This window comes from Anolis sagrei, chromosome X, assembly GCF_037176765.1.
Source record: "Anolis sagrei isolate rAnoSag1 chromosome X, rAnoSag1.mat, whole genome shotgun sequence".
Classification (NCBI taxonomy): Eukaryota; Metazoa; Chordata; class Lepidosauria; order Squamata; family Dactyloidae; genus Anolis; species Anolis sagrei.
The window spans coordinates 4,307,361-4,326,571 of NC_090034.1; the positions used below are offsets into that span (position 1 = coordinate 4,307,361).

General features: G+C 45.5%; 1 protein-coding gene across 1 annotated transcript; it reads left to right on the forward strand.

Annotated features, from left to right (window-relative positions):
• Positions 1-211: 211 nt before the first annotated feature.
• LOC132780014 (pentatricopeptide repeat-containing protein 1, mitochondrial) lies at positions 212-17,322 on the forward strand. The gene is made up of 9 exons (XM_067473171.1): positions 212-297; positions 3,757-4,242; positions 6,170-6,310; positions 8,800-9,018; positions 10,919-11,020; positions 12,778-13,488; positions 13,730-13,846; positions 15,627-15,809; positions 17,112-17,322. Exons 2-9 carry the CDS (start codon positions 3,802-3,804, stop codon positions 17,295-17,297), a joined length of 2,100 nt encoding a protein of 699 aa, XP_067329272.1. The 5' UTR covers positions 212-297; positions 3,757-3,801; the 3' UTR covers positions 17,298-17,322.
• Positions 17,323-19,211: the final 1,889 nt, after the last annotated feature.

Below are 19,211 nucleotides of genomic sequence, written 5' to 3' on the forward strand. Positions count from 1 at the left end.
AGCCAATGAGACGATGCGATACAAACAACTCTGCTCAATTTTTTATTTTCAACCAATGAGACGAAGCGACACAAAACCTTAGACTCAATTTCCTTCCCTTTCAGCCAATGGGACGAGGCGATACAAACCACTCAGCTCAATTTTTATTTTCAACCAATGGGACGAAGCGATTTCTCCCTCAGCCAATGAAAGGAGGCCTCAACCCCTTGACAGGAAGACTGGCGTCATTTTCGGGCGCCGTTTCGAAGAGAGAAGGCCACGCTTTGGATTGGCTGAAGGGACCGAAGTGGTCCTCATGTAAGGCCTCTTGGGAAGCTTGTTTATTCTCTCTCTAGGTTCTTGTGGGTTTTTCGGGCTATATGGCCATGGTCCAGAGGCATTCTCTCCTGACGTTTCACCTGCATCTGTGGCAAGCATCCTCAGAGGTAGTGAGGTCTGTTGGAAGTAGGAAAATGGATTCATATATCTGTGGAATGACCAGGGTGGGACAAAGGACTCTTGTCTGCCGGAGCTAGGTGGGAATGTTTCAACTGACCACCTTCATTAGCATTTGAAGGCCTGGCTGAGCCTGGGGCAATCTTTTGTTGAGAGGTGATTGGATATCCTTGTTTGTTTCCTCTCTGTTGTTGTGCTGTTGTAATTTTAGAGTTTTTTTTTAATACTGGTAGCCAGATTTTGTTCATTTTCATGGTTTCCTCCTTTCTGTTGAAATTGTCCACATGCTTCTTGTGGATTTCAATGGCTTCTCTGTGTAGTCTGACATGGTGGTTGTGGGAGTGGTCCAGCACTTCTGTGTTCTCAAATAATATGCTGTGTCCAGGTTGGTTCATAAGGTGCTCTGCTATGGCTGACTTCTCTGGTTGAAGGAGTCTGCAGTGCCTTCCATGTTCCTTGATGCGTGTTTGGGCAAGGCTGCATTTGGTGGTCCCTATGGAGACTTGTCCACAGCTGCATGTTACACACCTAGCTCCAGCAGACAAGAGTCCTTTCTCCCACACTGGTCATTCCACAGAGAGGAAACAAACAAGGATCTAGGGAAGTAATGCTACCCCTCTATTCCGCTTTGGTTAGACCACATCTGGAATATTGTGTCCAGTTCTGGGCACCACAATTCAAGAGAGATATTGACAAGCTGGAATGTGTCCAGAGGAGAGCGACTAAAATGATAAAAGGTCTGGAGAACAAGCCCTATGAGGAGCAGCTTAAGGAGCTGGGCATGTTTAGCCTGAAGAAGAGAAGGCTGAGAGGAGATATGATAGCCATGTATAAATATGTGAGAGGAAGCCACAGGGAGGAGGAGGGAGCAAGCTTGTTTTCTGCTTCCCTGGAGACTAGGACGTGAAACAATGGCTTCAAACTACAAGAGAGGAGATTCCATCTGAACATTGGGAAGAACTTCCTGACTGTGAGAGCCGTTCAACAGTGCAACTCTCTGCCCCGGAGTGTGGTGAAGCTCCTTCTTTGGAATCTTTTAAACAGAGGCTGGATGGCCATCTGTCAGGGGTGATTTGAATGCAATATTCCTACTTCTTGGCAGAATGGGCTTGGACTGGATGATGGCCCAGGAGGTCTCTTCCAACTCTTTGATTCTATGATCCTGCAGAGGTGAGAGGATCCCTCTTGTCCTTTGCTGAACGGAGCATTGGTTGGATTTTCTTGGTGGGTCTGTAGATTGTTTGTATGTTGTGTTTCCTCATCAGCTTCCCTCTGTGGTCAGTGGGTCCCTTGATGTCTGGCAAGAACACTTTCCCTCTGGGTGGATCTTGACTCTCGTGGCTTCTTCTCGGTTGTCTTGCAGCTCTTCTGATGTCTGAGGTGGAGTCTCCATTGGCCTGGAGAGCCCAGCTGAGGTGGTTCAGTTCATCTTGGAGGAGGTGGGCTTCGCAGATTCTTTTTGCATGGTCTGCCAAGGATTTAATGGTGTGTTGGCACCATGCGTTTAATAGGGACCACCAAACGCAGAGTGGCCCAAACACGAATCAAGGAACATGAAAGGCACTGCAGACTCCTTCAACCAGAGAAGTCAGCCATAGCAGAGCACCTGATGAACCAACCTGGACACAGCATATTATTTGAGAACACAGAAATGCTGGACCACTCTCACAACCACCATGTCAGACTACACAGAGAAGCCATTGAGATCCACAAGCATGTGGACAATTTCAACAGAAAGGAAGAGACCATGAAAATGAACAAAATCTGGCTACCAGTATTAAAAAACTCTAAAATTACAACAGCAAAACAGCAGAGAGGAAACAACCAGGCACATCTTAACACCTCTCAACAAAAGATTTTCCCAGGCTCAGCCAGGCCTTCAAATGCTAATGAAGGTGGTCAGTTGAAACATTCCCACCTAGCTCCAGCAGACATGAGTCCTTTGTCCCTCCCTGGTCATTCCACAGATATATAAACCCATTGTCCTATTTCCAACAGACCTCACTACCTCTGAGGATGCTTACCATAGATGCAGGAGAAACGTCAGGAGAGAATGCCTCTAGAACATGGCTCTATAGCCCGAAAAAACCCACAAGAACCTAGTGATTCCTGCCATGAAAGCCTTTGACAATACTAGGTGTGAATGTTTCAACTGACCTTGATTTTTAGCATTTGATGGCCTGACAGTGCCTGGAGCAAACTTTTGTTGAGAGGTGATTCGCTGTCCCTGATTGTTTCCTCTCTTTTGTTTTGCTGTTGTAATTTTAGAGTTTTTTAATACTGGTAGCCAGATTTTGTTCATTTTTATGGTTTCCTCCTTTCTGTTGAAATTGTCCACCTGCTTGTGGATTTCAATGGCTTCTCTGTGTAGCCTGACCTGGTGGTTGTTGGTGTGGTCCAGCATTTCTGTGTTCTCCAATAAAATGCTGTGTCCAGGCTGGTTCATCAGGTGCTCTGCTATGGCTGACTTCTCTGGTTGAAGGAGTCTGCAGTGCATTCCATGTTCCTTGATTCGTGTTTGGTGGTCCCTATGTAGACTTGTCCACAGCTGCTTGTTACACACCTAGCTCCAGCAGACAAGAGTCCTTTCTCCCACCCTGGTCATTCCACAGAGAGGAAACAAACAAGGACATCTAATCACCTCTCAACAAAAGTTTGCTCCAGGCACTGTCAGGCCATTATATGCCAATCAAGGTGGTCAGTGGAAACATTCACACCTAGCTCCAGCAGACAAGAGTCCTTTGTCTCACCCTGGTCATTCCACAGATATAGAAACCCATTTTCCTAGTTCCAACAGACCTCGCTACCTCTGAGGATGCTTGCCATAGATGCAGGCAAAACGTCAGGAGAAATCCCTCTAGAACATGGCCATATAGCCCGAAAAAACCCAGAAGAACCTACTAAACATGAGTTCTGTTGCAGTGATGCCACCATAGACAGAAGATGGGTTGACCATCCCTTCTTCCCTCTGAAGCAGCCACCCCACGGCCATATAGCCCGAAAAAACCCACAACAATTTTAGCCAATGTTTTAACTGTGTGTATCTTGTTATGCATTATTTTAATAGTATTGTGTTTTATCTCTAACCGTATTTTACCCTTCCAAAAAGGAGAATTTGGTAATACATCTGTTATTATTATTACTATTCTAACTTAACAAGAGGGCCAACCAAGGGCAAGATGGATGGATGGCATCCTTGAAGTGACTGGATTGACCTTGAAGGAGCTGGGGGTGGTGAGGACTGGTCCATGAGGTCACGAAGAGTCTGAGATGACTGAACGAATGAAGAACAACATTCTAACATAACATTTTGGATTTCAGGCAATGGCTGTGTAATCGAAGGACAAAGGGAAGAAAGGCAACGTCATGATGGCTGTGCAGCTGGTATCCCGTCGCTTCTTAGAAGTTTTCGGTCCTTGGGTATCTACTCATTCCAGATTCTCTTCCATTTCAAAGAACTGCTTACTACTCAGGTTTCTGGGCCTAAGAACTTTCAGCTCCTCTCCAGCACTTTGCAAGTTACATAACAGAGACTTGGGAAAGGAACTACCTGCCAACTCCTCTGAAGCCATTCTGAAACAGGAGCCTGATGATGATGATGATGGTGATGAAGGCAGCTTCGGGACACTGTCCCAAAAATTCTCGAATAGACGGTTTTTCCGAAAAGCAACACCAGAATTCTACAACTTACAGCTCCAAATGGAGGGAAAGGAAGAGGATGAGCCGCAACCGAAACCCCGCCACGGTCCCAAGAATACTCCATATTGGTATTTCTTGCAATGCAAAGCCTTGATAAAGAACAATAAGGTCATTTCCTTACAAGTATATTTAATTACAAGGATCAGGTGGGAGGGGGGAAAAAATGTATGCCAGCATCTTGGGAAAGTTGTCCCTAGTAGGGATGATGATAGTTGTTGTTTATTTACTTCATTTATATACCGCTTTTCTCAGCCCTCGGGCAACTCAAAGCGGTTAACAATAGCAAAAATTCAGTTAAAAAACTAATCAAATAATAACATAATAAACTGTTAAACATCAATATAACATCTCATTAGCGTCTCAAGTAAAATCAAGATCCAATCTCATCATTCGTTGTTCCGTATTCCTATATTCATTACACTGACTATTCAAATGCCTGCTTGAACAACCAGGTCTCCACTTTCCTCCGAAATGCCTATAGAGAGGGTGCCGATCTAATTTCTGTAGGAAGGGCGTTCCACAGCTGAGGGGCCACCACTGAGAAGGCCCTGTCTCTCGTCCCCACCAGACGTACCTGTGAGGCAGGTGGGACCGAGAGCAGGGCCTCTCCAGATTATCTCCAGATATACTCGAGTATAAGCTGACCCGAATATAATCCGAGACACCAAATTTTACCAAATTTTGCTTATGTATCCCTCCAAAAATATTATAGTAAAATAATAAATGTAATAATAACAATAATAAAGTAAAATAATAAATGCAATAATAATAATAGCAGTATGTGTGAAAAAGATCTTGGAGTCCTCGTGGACAACAATTTAAACATGAGCCAGGAATGTGATGTGGCGGCAAAAAAAGCCAATGGGATTTTGGCCTGCATCAAGAGGAGCATAGTGTCTAGATCTAAGGAAGTCATGCTCCCCATGCTCTATTCCGCTTTGGTTATACCACTTTACCTGGAATATTGTGTCCAATTCTGGGCACCACAATTCAAGAGAGATATTGACAAGCTGGAATGTGTCCAGAGGAGGGCGACTCAAATGATCAAGGGTCTGGAGAACAAGCCCTATGAGGAGCGGCTTAAGGAGCTGGGCATGTTTAGCCTGAAGAAAAGGCTGAGAGGAGACATGATGAGGGCCATGTATAAATATGTGAGAGGAAGCCACAGGGAGGAGGAGGGAGCAAGCTTGTTTTCTGCTTCCCTGGAGACTAGGATGCAATGGAACAATGGCTTCAAACTACAAGAGAGAAGATTCCACCTGAACATGAGGAAGAACTTCCTGATTGTGAGAGCCGTTCAGCAGTGGAACTCTCTGCTCTGGAGTGTGGTGGAGGCTCTTTCTTTGGAGGCTTTTAAACAGAGGCTGGATGGCCATCTGTCGGGGGTGATTTGAATGTGATTTTCCTGCTTCTTGGCAGAATGGGGTTGGACTGGATGGCCCATGAGGTCTCTTCCAACTCTTTGATTCTATGATAAGTGTAATAATAATAAATAGAGTAAAATAACAAATGTAATAAAAACAATAATAATAGCAGAGTGAAATAATAAAAAAAACCTTAGCTTGAGTATAAGCCGAGAGGGAATTTTTGAGCCTAAATAAAGGGCTGAAAAACTGGGCTTATATTTGAGTATATACAGTACATCCTGCCCTTCTCACCTTGAAGGGCACTCAGGGTGGCTTACATACGTAGTATTGTTCCATGCTCAAACAACAACAAAAGCAATTAAACAATAATTTAAAACAACATTAAACAACATGTGTAAACATTAGATGACTATTGCGCATAGATCCAAAACAAGATAATCATATTCATCAATCCAGGGTCAATTCCAATTGCACAGATAATTATGCTGAGCCAAATGCTTGCTCCCAAAGCCAAGTTTTCACTTGTTTGCTAAATGACAGGAGGAAAGGGGCTGATAAATAGGACAATAATAGTTGGCTAGATTAAAAATGTTGTATTCAGAAATTATATATTTATAATATCACTTCCTGTAGGACGCCTTCTCACTGTTGTTCCCTCTTCTCTGTAGTTGAAAGAAGCCCTGGATCTGTTTGAGACACAGATGCTGAAGGAAGAGCGCGTCTTCCCAGAAGAGAGCAACTACACAGTGCTGATTGGTGGCTGCGGCAGGGTGGGATACCTGAAGAAGGCCTTCAAGCTCTACGACGATGTAAATACTCAAGACCAGACTTCTTCTTCCATTAAGGAGTGATCTGCTGTTGTGCAGAGTGTACTAATGTCACTAATGTATTGTCGAAGGCTTTCATGGCCGGAATCACTGGGTTGTTGTAGTTTTTTCCGGGCTATATGGCCATGGTCTAGAGGCATTTTCTCTTGACGTTTCACCTGCATCTATGGCAAGCATCCTCAGAGGTAGTAGGAAGTAGGAAAAAGGGTTTATATATCTGTGGAATGACCAGGGTGGGACAAAGGACTCTTGTCTGCTGGAGCATGTTTCAACTGACTACCTTGATTAGCATTTATTGGCTTGGAAGTGCCTGGGGGGAATCTTTTGTTGAGAGTGATTTGATGTGCCTGATTGTTTACTCTCTGTTGTTTTGCTGTTGTAATTTTTGAGTTTTTTAATACTGGTAGCCAGATTTTGTTCATTCTCATGGTTTCTTCCTTTCTGTTAAAATTGTCCACATGCTTGGGGATGTCGATGGCTTCTCTGTGTAGTCTGACATGGTGGTTGTGAGAGTGGTCCAGCATTTTTATTGATTTTGTTGTATAAAGTGACTGTTTAATTGTTATAATTGCTGTATACATGTTTTATCCATTGTTTATGTTTATGTTGGCATCGAATTGTGCCTTTTGTAAGCCGCCCTGAGTCCCCTCTCGGGGGTTGAGAAGGGCGGGGTAGAAATTCGTGAAATAATAATAATAAATTTCTGTGTTCTCAAATAATATGCTGTGTCCCTGGTTGGTTCATCAGGTGCTCCGCTATGGCTGACTTCTCTGGTTGAAGGAGTCTGCAGTGCCTTTCATGTTCCTTCATTCGTGTGTTGGGCAATGCTGCTGCGTTTGGTGGTCCCTATGTAGACTTGTCCACAGCTGCATGGTACACGGTAGACTTCTGCAGAAGTGAGAGGATCCCTCTTGTCCTTTGCTGAACGGAGCATTGGTTGGATTTTCTTGGTGGGTCTGTAGATAGTTTGTATGTTGTGTTTCCTCATCAGCTTCCCTCTGCGGTCAGTGGTTCCCTTGATGTATGGCAAGGACACTTTTCCTCTGGGTGGATCTTCATCTTGACTCTCGTGGCTTCTTCTCGGTGGTCTTGCAGCTCTTCTGATGTCTGAGGTGGAGTCTCCATTGGCCTGGAGAGCCCAGTTGAGGTGGTTCAGTTCATCTTGGAGGAGGCTGGGCTTCGCAGATTCTTTTTGCACGGTCTGCCAAGGCTTTGATGGTGCTTCTTTTTTGACTTGGGTGATGGTTGGAGTTTTTATGTAGATCTCTATCTGTGTGTGTGTGGGTTTTCTGTAAACGGTGTGACCCAATTGTTGATCTGGTTTGCGGATGACTAGGACATCTAGAAAAGGCTGCCTTCCTTCATTTTCTTTTTCCATTGTGAACTGGATGTTTGGGTGGATGCTCTTGAGATGGACCAGGAACTTGTTGAGTTCTTCTTCTTCTCCATGGCTCCAAATGGTGAAGGTGTCATCCACATATCTGAACCATATCGTGAGCTCTTTGGTTGCTGTTTCCAGGGCTTGTTTTTCAAAGTGTTCCATGTAGAAATTAGCTATGATGCAGCATTGCCCAAACACGAATCAAGGAACATGAAAGGCACTGCAGACTACTTCAACCAGAGAAATCAGCCATAGCAGAGCACCTGATGAACCAGCCTGGACACAGCAGATTATTTGAGAACACAGAAATGCTGGATCACTCTCACAACCACCATGTCAGACTACACAGAGAAGCCATTGAAACCCACAAGGAGCATGTGGACAATTTCAACATAAAGGAAGAGACCATGAAAATGAACAAAATCTGGCTACCAGTATTAAAAAAACTCAAAAATTACAACAGCAAAACAACAGAGAGGAAACAATCAGGGACAGCTAATCACCTCTCAACAAAAGATTGCTCCAGTCACTGCCAGGCCATTGAATGCTAAGCAAGGTGGTCAGTTGAAACATTCAAACCTAGCTCCAGCAGACAAAAGTCCTTTGTCCCATCCTGGTCATTTCACAGATATATAAACCCATTTTCCTATTTCCAACAGACCTCACTACCTCTGAGGATGCTTGCCATAGATGCAGGCGAAACGTCAGGAGAAATGCCTCTTGAACATGGACATATAGCCCGGAAAAACCTACAACAACCCAATGTCACTAAGTTTGCAAAGAGCACGAAAACATGTTGCAGTTTGATACCACTTTAGCTGCTGAGTTCTATGGAATTGTGGGAGTTGTAGTATTACAATGTCTTTATGATGAAATGGATTGTAATGCAGGCATTGAAATACTACTGCAAATGGGAGTGGCCCCAGTCTTTGGAGGAGAGTGCATCTGGAGTGCAAGTTCTCATGGCATGATTGGGATGTGCCTTATTGGTCTTCTAAAATGTTCCTAACCAATACGGTTAAAGTATGCAATGCTTTGTTGGAGTGTTTTCCTTAAGCCTTTCATTTCCTATTGCTTTGCTGGGGGGTAGATGAAAAAGCGAGACTTGCAGCCCTCGGATGCCACATACACGGCCCTGTTCAATGCCTGCGCGGAGTCGCCCTGGAAGGATACGGGCCTGCAGGCGGCCCTGAAGTTACGCCAGCAACTGCTGAGCAAGAACGTTGAGATGAGCCTCATCACCTACCATGCCCTCCTGAAAGCTTGCGCCCTCTGCTCGGATCTCCAGATGTGCTTTGAGATCTTGAAGGTAACGACAAACTTTCGGGATTCTAAAAAATGTCTTCTTTGAATTAGTTTCTGCTTTAATGTATTGTCGAAGGCTTTCATGGCCGGAATCACCGGGTTGTTGTAGGTTTTTCCAGGCTATATGGCCATGTTCTAGAGGCATTCTCTCCTGACGTTTCGCCTGCATCTATGGCAAGCATCCTCAGAGGTAGTGAGGTCTGTTGGAAGTAGGAAAATGGGGACCACTCTCACAACCACCACGTCAGACTACACAGAGATGTCATTGAAATCCACAAGCATGTGGACAATTTCAGCAGAAAGGAAGAAACCATGAAAATAAACAAAATCTGGCTACCAGTATTAAAAAAACCTCAAAAATTACAATAGTACAACAACAGAGAGGAAACAATCTGGGACATCTAATCACCTCTCAACAAAAGATTCCCCCCAGGCACTGTCAGGCCATTATATGCTAATCAAGGTGGTCAGTTGAAACATTCCCACCTAGCTCCAGCAGACAAAAGTCCTTTGTCCCACCCTGGTTATTCCACAGATATATAAACCCTTTTCCCTAGCCGGCGACGACGACGACGACGACAACAACAACAACAACAACAACATAGGTCATCCAGTCATCCAGTCCAACCCACTGCTGAGAAGAAGAACAACAGCAACCACAACATAGGTCATCCAGTCCAACACCCTGCTGAGAAGAAGAAGAAGAGTAACAACAACATAGGTCATCCAGTCCAACCCCCTGTTAAGAAGAAGAAGAACAAGAACAACAACAAAAAGAAGAACAAGAACAACACAGCAGACAAAGAACCAGTACAAGAAAACTGCACTCCAAACCAGAGCTGACAGCTGGCACAACAAAGCCTTACATGGGCAGTTCCTTGAGAAGATTGAAGGAAAAGTTGACAAGGAGAAGACCTGGTTATGGCTAATCACGAATGGAACCCTGAAGAACGAGGCAGAAGAAGGTCTGGTTCTTGCAGGCCAGGAGCTAGCCATCAGAACCAATGCAATTAAGGCCAGGATTGAAAAATCAGCGGATGACCCAAAATGCAGACTGTGCAAGGAAGATGAGGAAACCATTGATCATATTCTCAGCTGCGGGAAGAAAATCGCATAGACGGACTACAAACAGAGGCACAACTCTGTGGCCCAGGTGATTCACTGGAACTTATGTCACAAGGACCACTTTCCAGGAGTCAAGTATTGGTGGGATCATAAACCTGCAGACGTCGTGGAAAATGAATATGAAAAAATACTGTAGGACTTTCGAATCCAGACTGACGAAGTTTTGGAACACAACACACCAGACATCACGATTGTGGGAAAGAAAAAAGTCTGGATTATTGATGTCGCTATACTGGGTGACAGTCGCATTGAGGAAAAACAACAGGAAAAACTCAGCCGCTATCAAGACCTCAAAATCGAACTGCAAAGGCTATAAGATGGCAAAAACCAGTCCAGGTGGTCCCAGTGGTCATGGGCGCAAAAGATCTCAGCCGGCATTTGGAAACAATCAACATGGACAAAATCACGATCTGTCAACAGCAAAAGGCCACCTGACTTGGATCTGTACACATCATTCGAAAATACATCACACAATCCTAGACGCTTGGGAAGGGTTCGACTTGTGATTTTGTGATACGAAATCCAGCAGAGAGATCTCGTTTGCTGTGACATACTGTGCTTTTGTGTCAATAATAATAATTATTATTTATTTAATCGTGCCACCAGCAGGAATAATAATAATAATCAATGGAGGACCTTCTTACAGCAACTTGTTTAGAAATGTTCTAGAAATTAATTTTCCACAGATTTTTTGAAACTAACTATTATTGTTCATCCTTTCAGTGTAAAACAATGATGATGAAATTGCCCTTTTTTATCCTCCCCCCCCCCCTTTCCAGGAGATAGTCCAGAAAGGCCACCAGATTACCACGGATACTTTCAATTTCCTCCTCATGGGATGCATCAAAGACAAAGAGAATGGGTTCCGGTATGCCTTGCAGGTCTGTTTACTGTCTTCCCTTTCACCATATTGGGAACCAACAGAGAGTAGACTCACAATATGGTTATTTATATTATTATTATTTGTTGTTGTTGTTTTTTGTTGTATCAGGAGTGACTTGAGAAACTGCAAGTCGCTTCTGGTGTGAGAGAATTGGCCGTCTGCAAGGACGTTGCCCAGGGGACGCCCAGATGATTTGATGTTTTTATCATCCTTGTGGGAGGCTTCTCTCATGTCCGCACATGAGGAGCTGGAGCTGATAGAGGGAGCTCATCCGTCTCTCCCTGGATTCGAACCTGCGACCTGTCGATCTTCAGTCTTGCCGGCACAGGGGTTTAACCCACTGCGCCACCGGGGGCTTATTTGTTGTTGTTATTTGTTACTATTAAATTTGTTATTATTTGTTGTTGTCTACATTACATCTGTTTGTGTGTAGCGGAGATGTTAAGAAACTCTGTTAGTGAGCTGTAAAGAGGAGCAAAATGTTGCTACTAAGGGTTTGCAATGTACTTTTCCTAAGTTTTGGAAAGGATCAGGGCTGTTTCTGTTGCAGCTGACAGAGTTAATTGATGGGATAATTGAATGTATTGTTATCCCATGTTACTTACTTACTTAGGCAATCCCTCGTTGGCCAAGTAGGATAGTCTTCCAGGATCAGTGTCCTGGCGATGGGTCTGTATGTGACTGTGGGGCCCTATTCTTGACCGGCATCTTCTCCCACAGTGTGGGCATTGGTTTCCAGGTGGAAGGGGGTCCCGGTCGGGATTGGCTTGATGCGCCTTCGTCTTGGAACGTTTCTCTTTTTCACCCTCCATTCGTGCCTCTTCAAATTCTACAGCACTGCTGGTCACAACTGACCTCCAGCCTGAGCGCTCAAGGGCCAGGGCTTCCCAGTTCTCAGTGTCTATGCCAGAGTTTTTAAGGTTGGCTTTGAGCCCATCTTTCAATCTCTTTTCCTGCCCACCAACATTCCGTTTTCCGTTCTTGTGTTCGGAGTAGAGCAACTGCTTTGGGAGACGGTGGTCGGGCATCCGGACAACGTGGCTGGTCCAGCGGAGTTGATGGCGGAGGACCATCACTTCAATGCTGGTGGTCTTTGCTTCTTCCAGCATGCTGACATTTCCCCGCTTCTCTACCCAAGAGATTTACAGGATTTTCTGGAGGCAGCGCTGATGGAATCTTTCCAGGAGTTGCATGTGACGTCTGTAGACAGTCCACGTTTCGCAGGCGTAAAGCAGGATTGGGAGGACAATAGCTTTATAAACAAGCCCCTTGGTATCCCTGCGGATGTCCCGGTCCTCAAACACTCTCTGCTTCATTTGGGAAAATGCTGCACTCGCAGAGCTCAGGCGGTGTTGTATTTCGGTGTCGATGTTGACTTTGGTGGAGAGGTGGCTGCCAAGGGAGCGGAAATGGTCCACATTTTCTAATGTCACGACATTAAACTGTATCACTGGCATTGGAGAGGGGATGGCTGGTGTCTGCTGGAACAGCACTTTGGTTTTCTCGATGTTCAATGACAGGCGAAGCTTTGTGTATGCTTCTGCAAAGGTGTTTAGAGTGGCTTGTAGATCTTCTTCTGAATGCGCACAGACGACGTTGTCATCAGCATACTGGAGTTCTATAACAGATGTATCCAGTATATCCACTGTTAAAGGCAGAATTCCCCAACAGGATTCTGGCCAATGTTGCAGAAATGCACGGATCGCTCAGTATTCAGGGTGTATTCCTTTAATCCCGCTCTATTTTCCCAAACAGGTCTGGCAGCAGATGAGAAAACTGAGCCTCAAACCCGACAGCTACAGCTACAATTTGATGCTGAGCGCGGCCAGGGAGTGCGGCCTTGGGGATCCTGGTGTGGCTTCCGATCTGTTGCTAAGACCTTCGGGGGAAGGCTCCGCCATTCCACGGCTGGGGGACGGTGGGAGGAAAAAGAGAAAGGGCCAGAGAGGAAAAGCAGCAGAACCTGGACTTTGTACACAGTTGGATATAGAAATACTGGAAAAATCCATCTTCCCAGGAGAGAATAGGAAGGCGGAGGAGCAAAACACAGCTGCGGAGGCCAGACGTGCCTCAAATCCAACAGATGCAACTAAATCCAAGGAATTGATGTTATATGAAAAGAGCTGCACGACAGAAGCAGATGCAGAGGATGCATTGCATCTTCCCAACCTACTAGATTTGCAGACCACAAATAAAAATGTGGTTTCCTTGGGAACTGTGTCCACGGCCTCCGACAGGCTCGCTTTGATGGGAAACATGGAGGGCTTCTTACAGAAAATGAAGAGCGACGGGGCGGAACCCAACATCAAGACGTACACGCTGCTGTCCGAAGTGGTCCAGCCCGGGAGCCCCTCGGAAGCGTCCTTATTGGCAGCGATGGAGGAGGACAACGTGAAAGCTGACATCACTTTTTTTAATACCTTGATCAGGAAGAAGAGCAAAACAGCAGATCTGGAAGGAGCAAAGGTAAGAGCCCGGCTGCGCCAACGGAGGTTTGGATCCTGTGGGAACAGATCGGGGCCATTGACAGGATTCGACTCTCTGAGGATCTCTGGTTTTATTTGGGATCCAGATGAAAAAAAATTATTTATTTATTTGCAGTCACCCCGAAGGAGACTCAGGGCAGCTTACGTAATTGGCATTATTCCATACATCATTCCAGCACAGAATATTTACATCCCCATCAATCTGTCTTTATATATTGCAGAGCTTAATGCCAATGCTGCGGAAGAAAGGCCTGTCGCCCAATTTGCAGACTTTTTGTAACTTGGCCATCGCCTGCCGGAAGCAGAAGGATGGACTGCAGTTACTTTCGGATATGAAGGTACCAACAGATCTGGATTTGGGTGGCTTTGCACTTCCATTGTATTAGCAAAGAAAAGGATAAGTATTCTCAACTCAGCTTTGGGACCAGAGCAGAGGGAAAGAAAAGAACTGAAGTGGATGGGATGTGGTTAGTTGAAGGATTGGCTCTTGTTGTGTGAAATGTCCCCCAATGATGTCACTGGGAAAGCAAGGTAATGGAGGAAAGGAAAGAAGGAAGGAAGGGAAAGAAGAGAGAAAGAGAAGGGATGGGAGGAATAGAAAGGGAAGAGAAGGGAAAGAGAGAGAAGGGGTGGAAGGAATTGCAAAGAGAAGGGAAAGAGAGTGGGGAGGGAGAAGGGATGGGAGGAATACAAAGTGAAGGGAAGGAGAGAGATAAAAGGGATGGGAGGAATAGAAAGGGAAGAGAAGGGATGGGAGAAAGGGAAGAGAAAGAGAGAGGGAAGGGATGGGAGGAATAGAAAGAGAAGGGAAAGAGAAAGAGAGAGAAGGGATGGGAGGAATAGAAAGAGAAGGGAAAGAGAAAGAGAGGGAAGGGATGGGAGGAATAGAAAGAGAAGGGAAAGAGAAAGAGAGAGAAGGGATGGGAGGAATTGAAAGAGAAGGGAAAGAGAAAGAGAGAGAAGGGATGGGAGGAATAGAAAGAGAAGGGAAAGAGAGAAAGAGAGAGAAGGGATGGGAGGAATAGAAAGAGAAGGGAAAGAGAGAAAGAGAGAGAAGGGATGGGAGGAATAGAAAGAGAAGGGAAAGAGAAAGAGAGAGAAGGGATGGGAGAAATACGAAGGGAAGGGGGAGAGGGAGAGAAAGAGGGGAAGGGGAAGAGAGGGAAAGAAGGGGAAGAGAAGGGAAAGAGAAAGAGAGAGAAGGGATGGGAGGAATAGGAAGGGAAGAGAAGGGAAAGAGACAGAAGGGTGGAAGGAATTGCAAAGAGAAGGGAAAGAGGGGGGGAGGGAGAAGGGATGGGAGGAATACAAAGTGAAGGGAAGGAGAGAGATAAAAGGGATGGGAGGAATAGAAAGGGAAGAGAAGGGAGAGAGAGAGAAGGGATGGGAGAAAGGGAAGAGAAAGGGTAGATTGAGAGAGGGAAGGGATGGGAGGAATAGAAAGAGAAGGGAAAGAGAGAAAGAAAGAGAAGGGATGGGAGGAATAGAAAGGGAACTGAAAGAGAGAGAGAAGGGATGGGAGGAATAGAAAGGGAAGAGAAGGAAGGAAGGAAGGAAGGAAGGAAGGAAGGAAGGAAAGAAAGAAAGAAAAGGGATGGGAGGAATACAAAGGGAAGGGGAAAGGGCATGCTGAGAGGGAAGAAAGGAAAGAAAGAATGTGAAGAGAAAGAAAAGAATAAGGGAGAAAGTGTAAGGGAAGAAAAAAAGAGAGTAAAAGAGAAAGAAAACAGAGAAAGGAAGGAGAGATCCTTCCCACCATTGCTCGAGTGCTGCCATGGAGACATGGTGAGAGTTGGAGAAGGGAGAAAGGCGAGCAGTGCTCCCAAGGACACCTGGGCAATGCTGAGTATATCAATTAGACCCCTTCTATATGGCCATATAAAATCCAGATTATCTGCTTTATATGACAGTGTACACTCATATAATCCAGTACAAAGCAGAGAATGTGGTGTATCTGATTTGATAACCTGGGTTATATGGCAGCCAATAAGTGGCCGTAGTGAGGCATAAAGATGCCCTTTGTCCACCTCTGGCTGTGTGCCTCAATACCTAGAGAAGCAAATGTATCGTTTCTTCAGAGATGCCTGGATCTTACTCTCTGGGGCTGTTTATTTTCAGCAATCTGCCCAAAATCCCAATGTGCACATCTACAGTACCTTGATCAACGCTGCCGTGAAGAGACTGGACTACGCCTACCTGATAGAGATCCTAAAGGATATGAGGAACACACAAGTCCCTCCAAACGAAGTGGTCATCCGCCAGCTGGAGTTCGCAGCCCAGTATCCGCCCCATTTTGATCGGGTTAGTTTTATTTTATTTATCGTGTCATCCGCAACCAGAACATTGTATTACATTTCTAACAGAACAAAATAAACAAACAGATAAAAAAACCCCACAGATTTTGCAAATTTGGTAGCTGATTAAATGTCCTTTGACCAGTATCTGGCCACTTGGAGTGCCTCTGGTGTTGCCGCAAGAAGGTCCCCCATTGTGCATGTGGCAGGGCTCAGGCTGCATTGCAGCAGGTGGTCAGTCGTTTGCTCTTCTCCACACTCCCATGTCGAGGATTCCACTTTGTGGCCCCATTTCTGAAGGTTGACTCTGCATCTCGTGGTGCCAGAGCGCAGTCTGTTCAGCGCCTTCCAAGTCGCCCAGTCCTCTGTGTGCCCAGGGGGGAGTCTCTCATCTGGTATCACCCACGGATTGAGGTGCTGGGTTTGAGCCTGCCACTTTTGGACTCTCGTTTGCTGAGGTGTTCCAGCGAGTGTCTCTGTAGATCTTAGAAAACTATTTCTAGATTTAAGTTGTTGACGTGCTGGCTGATACCCAAACAGGGGATGAGCTGGAGATGTCTCTGCCTTGGTCCTTTCACTATTGGCTGCCACTGCCCGGCGGATGTCAGGTGGTGCAATACCGGCTAAGCAGTGTAATTTCTCCAGTGCTGTAGGGCACAGACACCCTGTGATAATGCGGCATGTCTCATTAAGAGCCACATCCACTGTTTTAGTGTGGTGAGATGTGTTCCACACTGGGCATGTGTACTCAGCAGCAGAGTAGCATAGCGCAATGGCAGATGCCTTCACTGTGTCTGGTTGTGATCCCCAGGTTGTGCCAGTCAGCTTTCGTATGATATTGTTTCTAGGGCCCACTTTTTGCTTGATGTTCAGGCAGTGCTTCTTGTAGGTCAGAGCACGATCCAGAGTGACTCCCAGGTATTTGGGTGCGCTGCAATGCTCCAGTGGGATTCCTTCCCAGGTCATCCTCAGAGCTCGGGATGCTTGTCTGTTCTTAAGGTGAAAGGCACATGTCTGTGTTTTAGATGGGTTGGGGATCAGCTGGTTTTCCCTGTAATAGGCAATAAGAGCACCTAGAGCTTCGGAGAGCTTCTGTTCAACCATCTCAAAGCTCCCTGCTTGAGCGGTGATGGCACGATCATCAGCATAGATGAAACTCTCTGTCCCTTCTGGCAGTGGCTGGTCATCGGGTTAGTTAACTGATGTAGAAAATGCTTTGAAGACTTGAAACCAGGCAATATTGACATTGCGCTTTTGCACAAGTGGTACTTCCAGGAAGAGTTTATTCTTGTTCTTTTTCCTCTCGCAGTACAAAACAAAGGACCCGTATCTGGAGAGAATTGATGGCTTCCGGGCCTACTACTTCCGCTGGCTCAAGTGGATGGAAGCAGAAGAGACGCCGCACCCGTGGGCCAAATACAGAACGCCGAAGCAGCCGGAAATGAAAGACGATTCCGACGATGGCCAAAAGCACAGGAGTGAAATGGGGCAGTAGAATAAACACAGACGTTGATACTGTATTGCAGTTGTGTTATTTACAGAAATAGGAACCCATTGCAAAATTATTGTACTAACACTTCACATCACTTGTTTGTATACACAGGTAAAGATATGGCTGTAAAGCAGGTGTGGGTCAACTTGGGCTCTCCAGGTGTTTTGGACTTCAACTCCCACAATTCCTAACAGCCTACCGGCTGTTAGGAATTGTGGGAGTTGAAGTCCAAAACACCTGGAGGGCCCAAGTTTGCCCATACCTGCTCTAGGGCATCGATTACACAAGTCATGCTTCATTCCTAATGAGGAAAACTGCATAAAATTGAAATAATGGTATTCCTTTTCCCTTGTGTGATGAAGAAAAAAGATACAGGTAAACACAACCACTTAATAGGATGAGAGGTTGAATAGCTTGAGGTGTCCCCACCCCACCCCCTCCATGGAATATATTCCATTTTGATCCAGTTTACAATCTAGCAGAACATGTTTCAGGAAGGCTAGCAAATTCTCAAGCCACATAGGTTTTAATGAGCTGTGAGCCAAAGGATTATAGTGTGGGCTGCTATAGCAATGCAACTGTACGAGACATCCGGAGGGAGACCAAGGGGCTTGTTTATAAAGCTATGGTCCTCCCAACCCTGCTATACACCTGCGAAACATGGTCTGTCTACAGACATCAACATTGACACCGAAATGCAACACCGCCTGAACTCTGCGAGTGCAGCATTTTTCTGAATGAAGCAGAGAGTGTTTGAGGACCAGGACATCTGTAGGGAGACTAAGGGGCTTGTTTATAAAGCTATTGTCCTCCCAACCCTGCTATATGCCTGCGAAACATGGACTGTCTACAGACATCAATATTTAACACTGAAATACAATACCATCTGAGCTCTGCAAGTGCAGCATTTTTCCGAATGAAGCAGAGAGTGTTTGAGGACCAGGACATCCGTAGGGAGACTAAGGTGCTTGTTTAGAAAGCTATTCCCCTCCCAACCCTGCTATATGCCTGTGAAACGTGGACTGTCTACAGACATCAATACTTAACACTGAAATATAATACCAGCTGAGCTCTGCGAGTACAACATTTTTCCAAATGAAGCAGAGAGTGTTTGAGGGCTAGGACATCCATAGGGAGACCAAGGTGCTTGTTTATAAAGCTATTGTCCTCCCAACTCTGCTATATGCATGCGAGACGTGGACTGTTTACAGACATCAACATTGACACCGAAATGCAACACTGCCTGAGCTCTGCAAGTGCAGCATTTTTCCGAATGAAACAGAGTTTGAGGACTGGGACATCCGTAGGGAGACCAAGGAGCTTGTTTATAAAGCTATTGTCCTCCCAACTCTGCTATATGCATGCGAGACGTGGACTGTTTACAGACATCAACATTGACACCGAAATGCAACACCGCCTGAACTCTGCAAGTGCAGCATTTTTCCGAATGAAGCAGAGAGTGTTTGAGGACTGAGACATCCGTAGGGAGACAAAGGGACTTGTTTATAAAGGTATTGTCCTCCCAACCTTGCTCTACACCTGCGAAATGTAGACTGTCTACAGACATCAACATTGACACCGAAATACAATACCACCTGAGCTCTGTGAGTACAGCATTTTTCTGAATGGAGAGTGTTTGAGGACCAGGACATCCGTAGGGAGACCAAGGGGCTTGTTTATAAAGCTATTGTCCTCCCAGCCCTGCTATACACCTGCAAAGCGTAGACTGTCTACAGACGTCACATGCAACTCCTGGAATGATTCCATCAGCGCTGCCTCCAGAAAATCCTGCAAATCTCTTGGGAATACAAGTGGACAAACGTCAGTGTGCTGGAAGAAGCAAAGACCACCAGCATTGAAGTGATGGTCCTCCACCATCAACTCGCTGGACCAGCCACGTTGTCTGGATGCTCGACC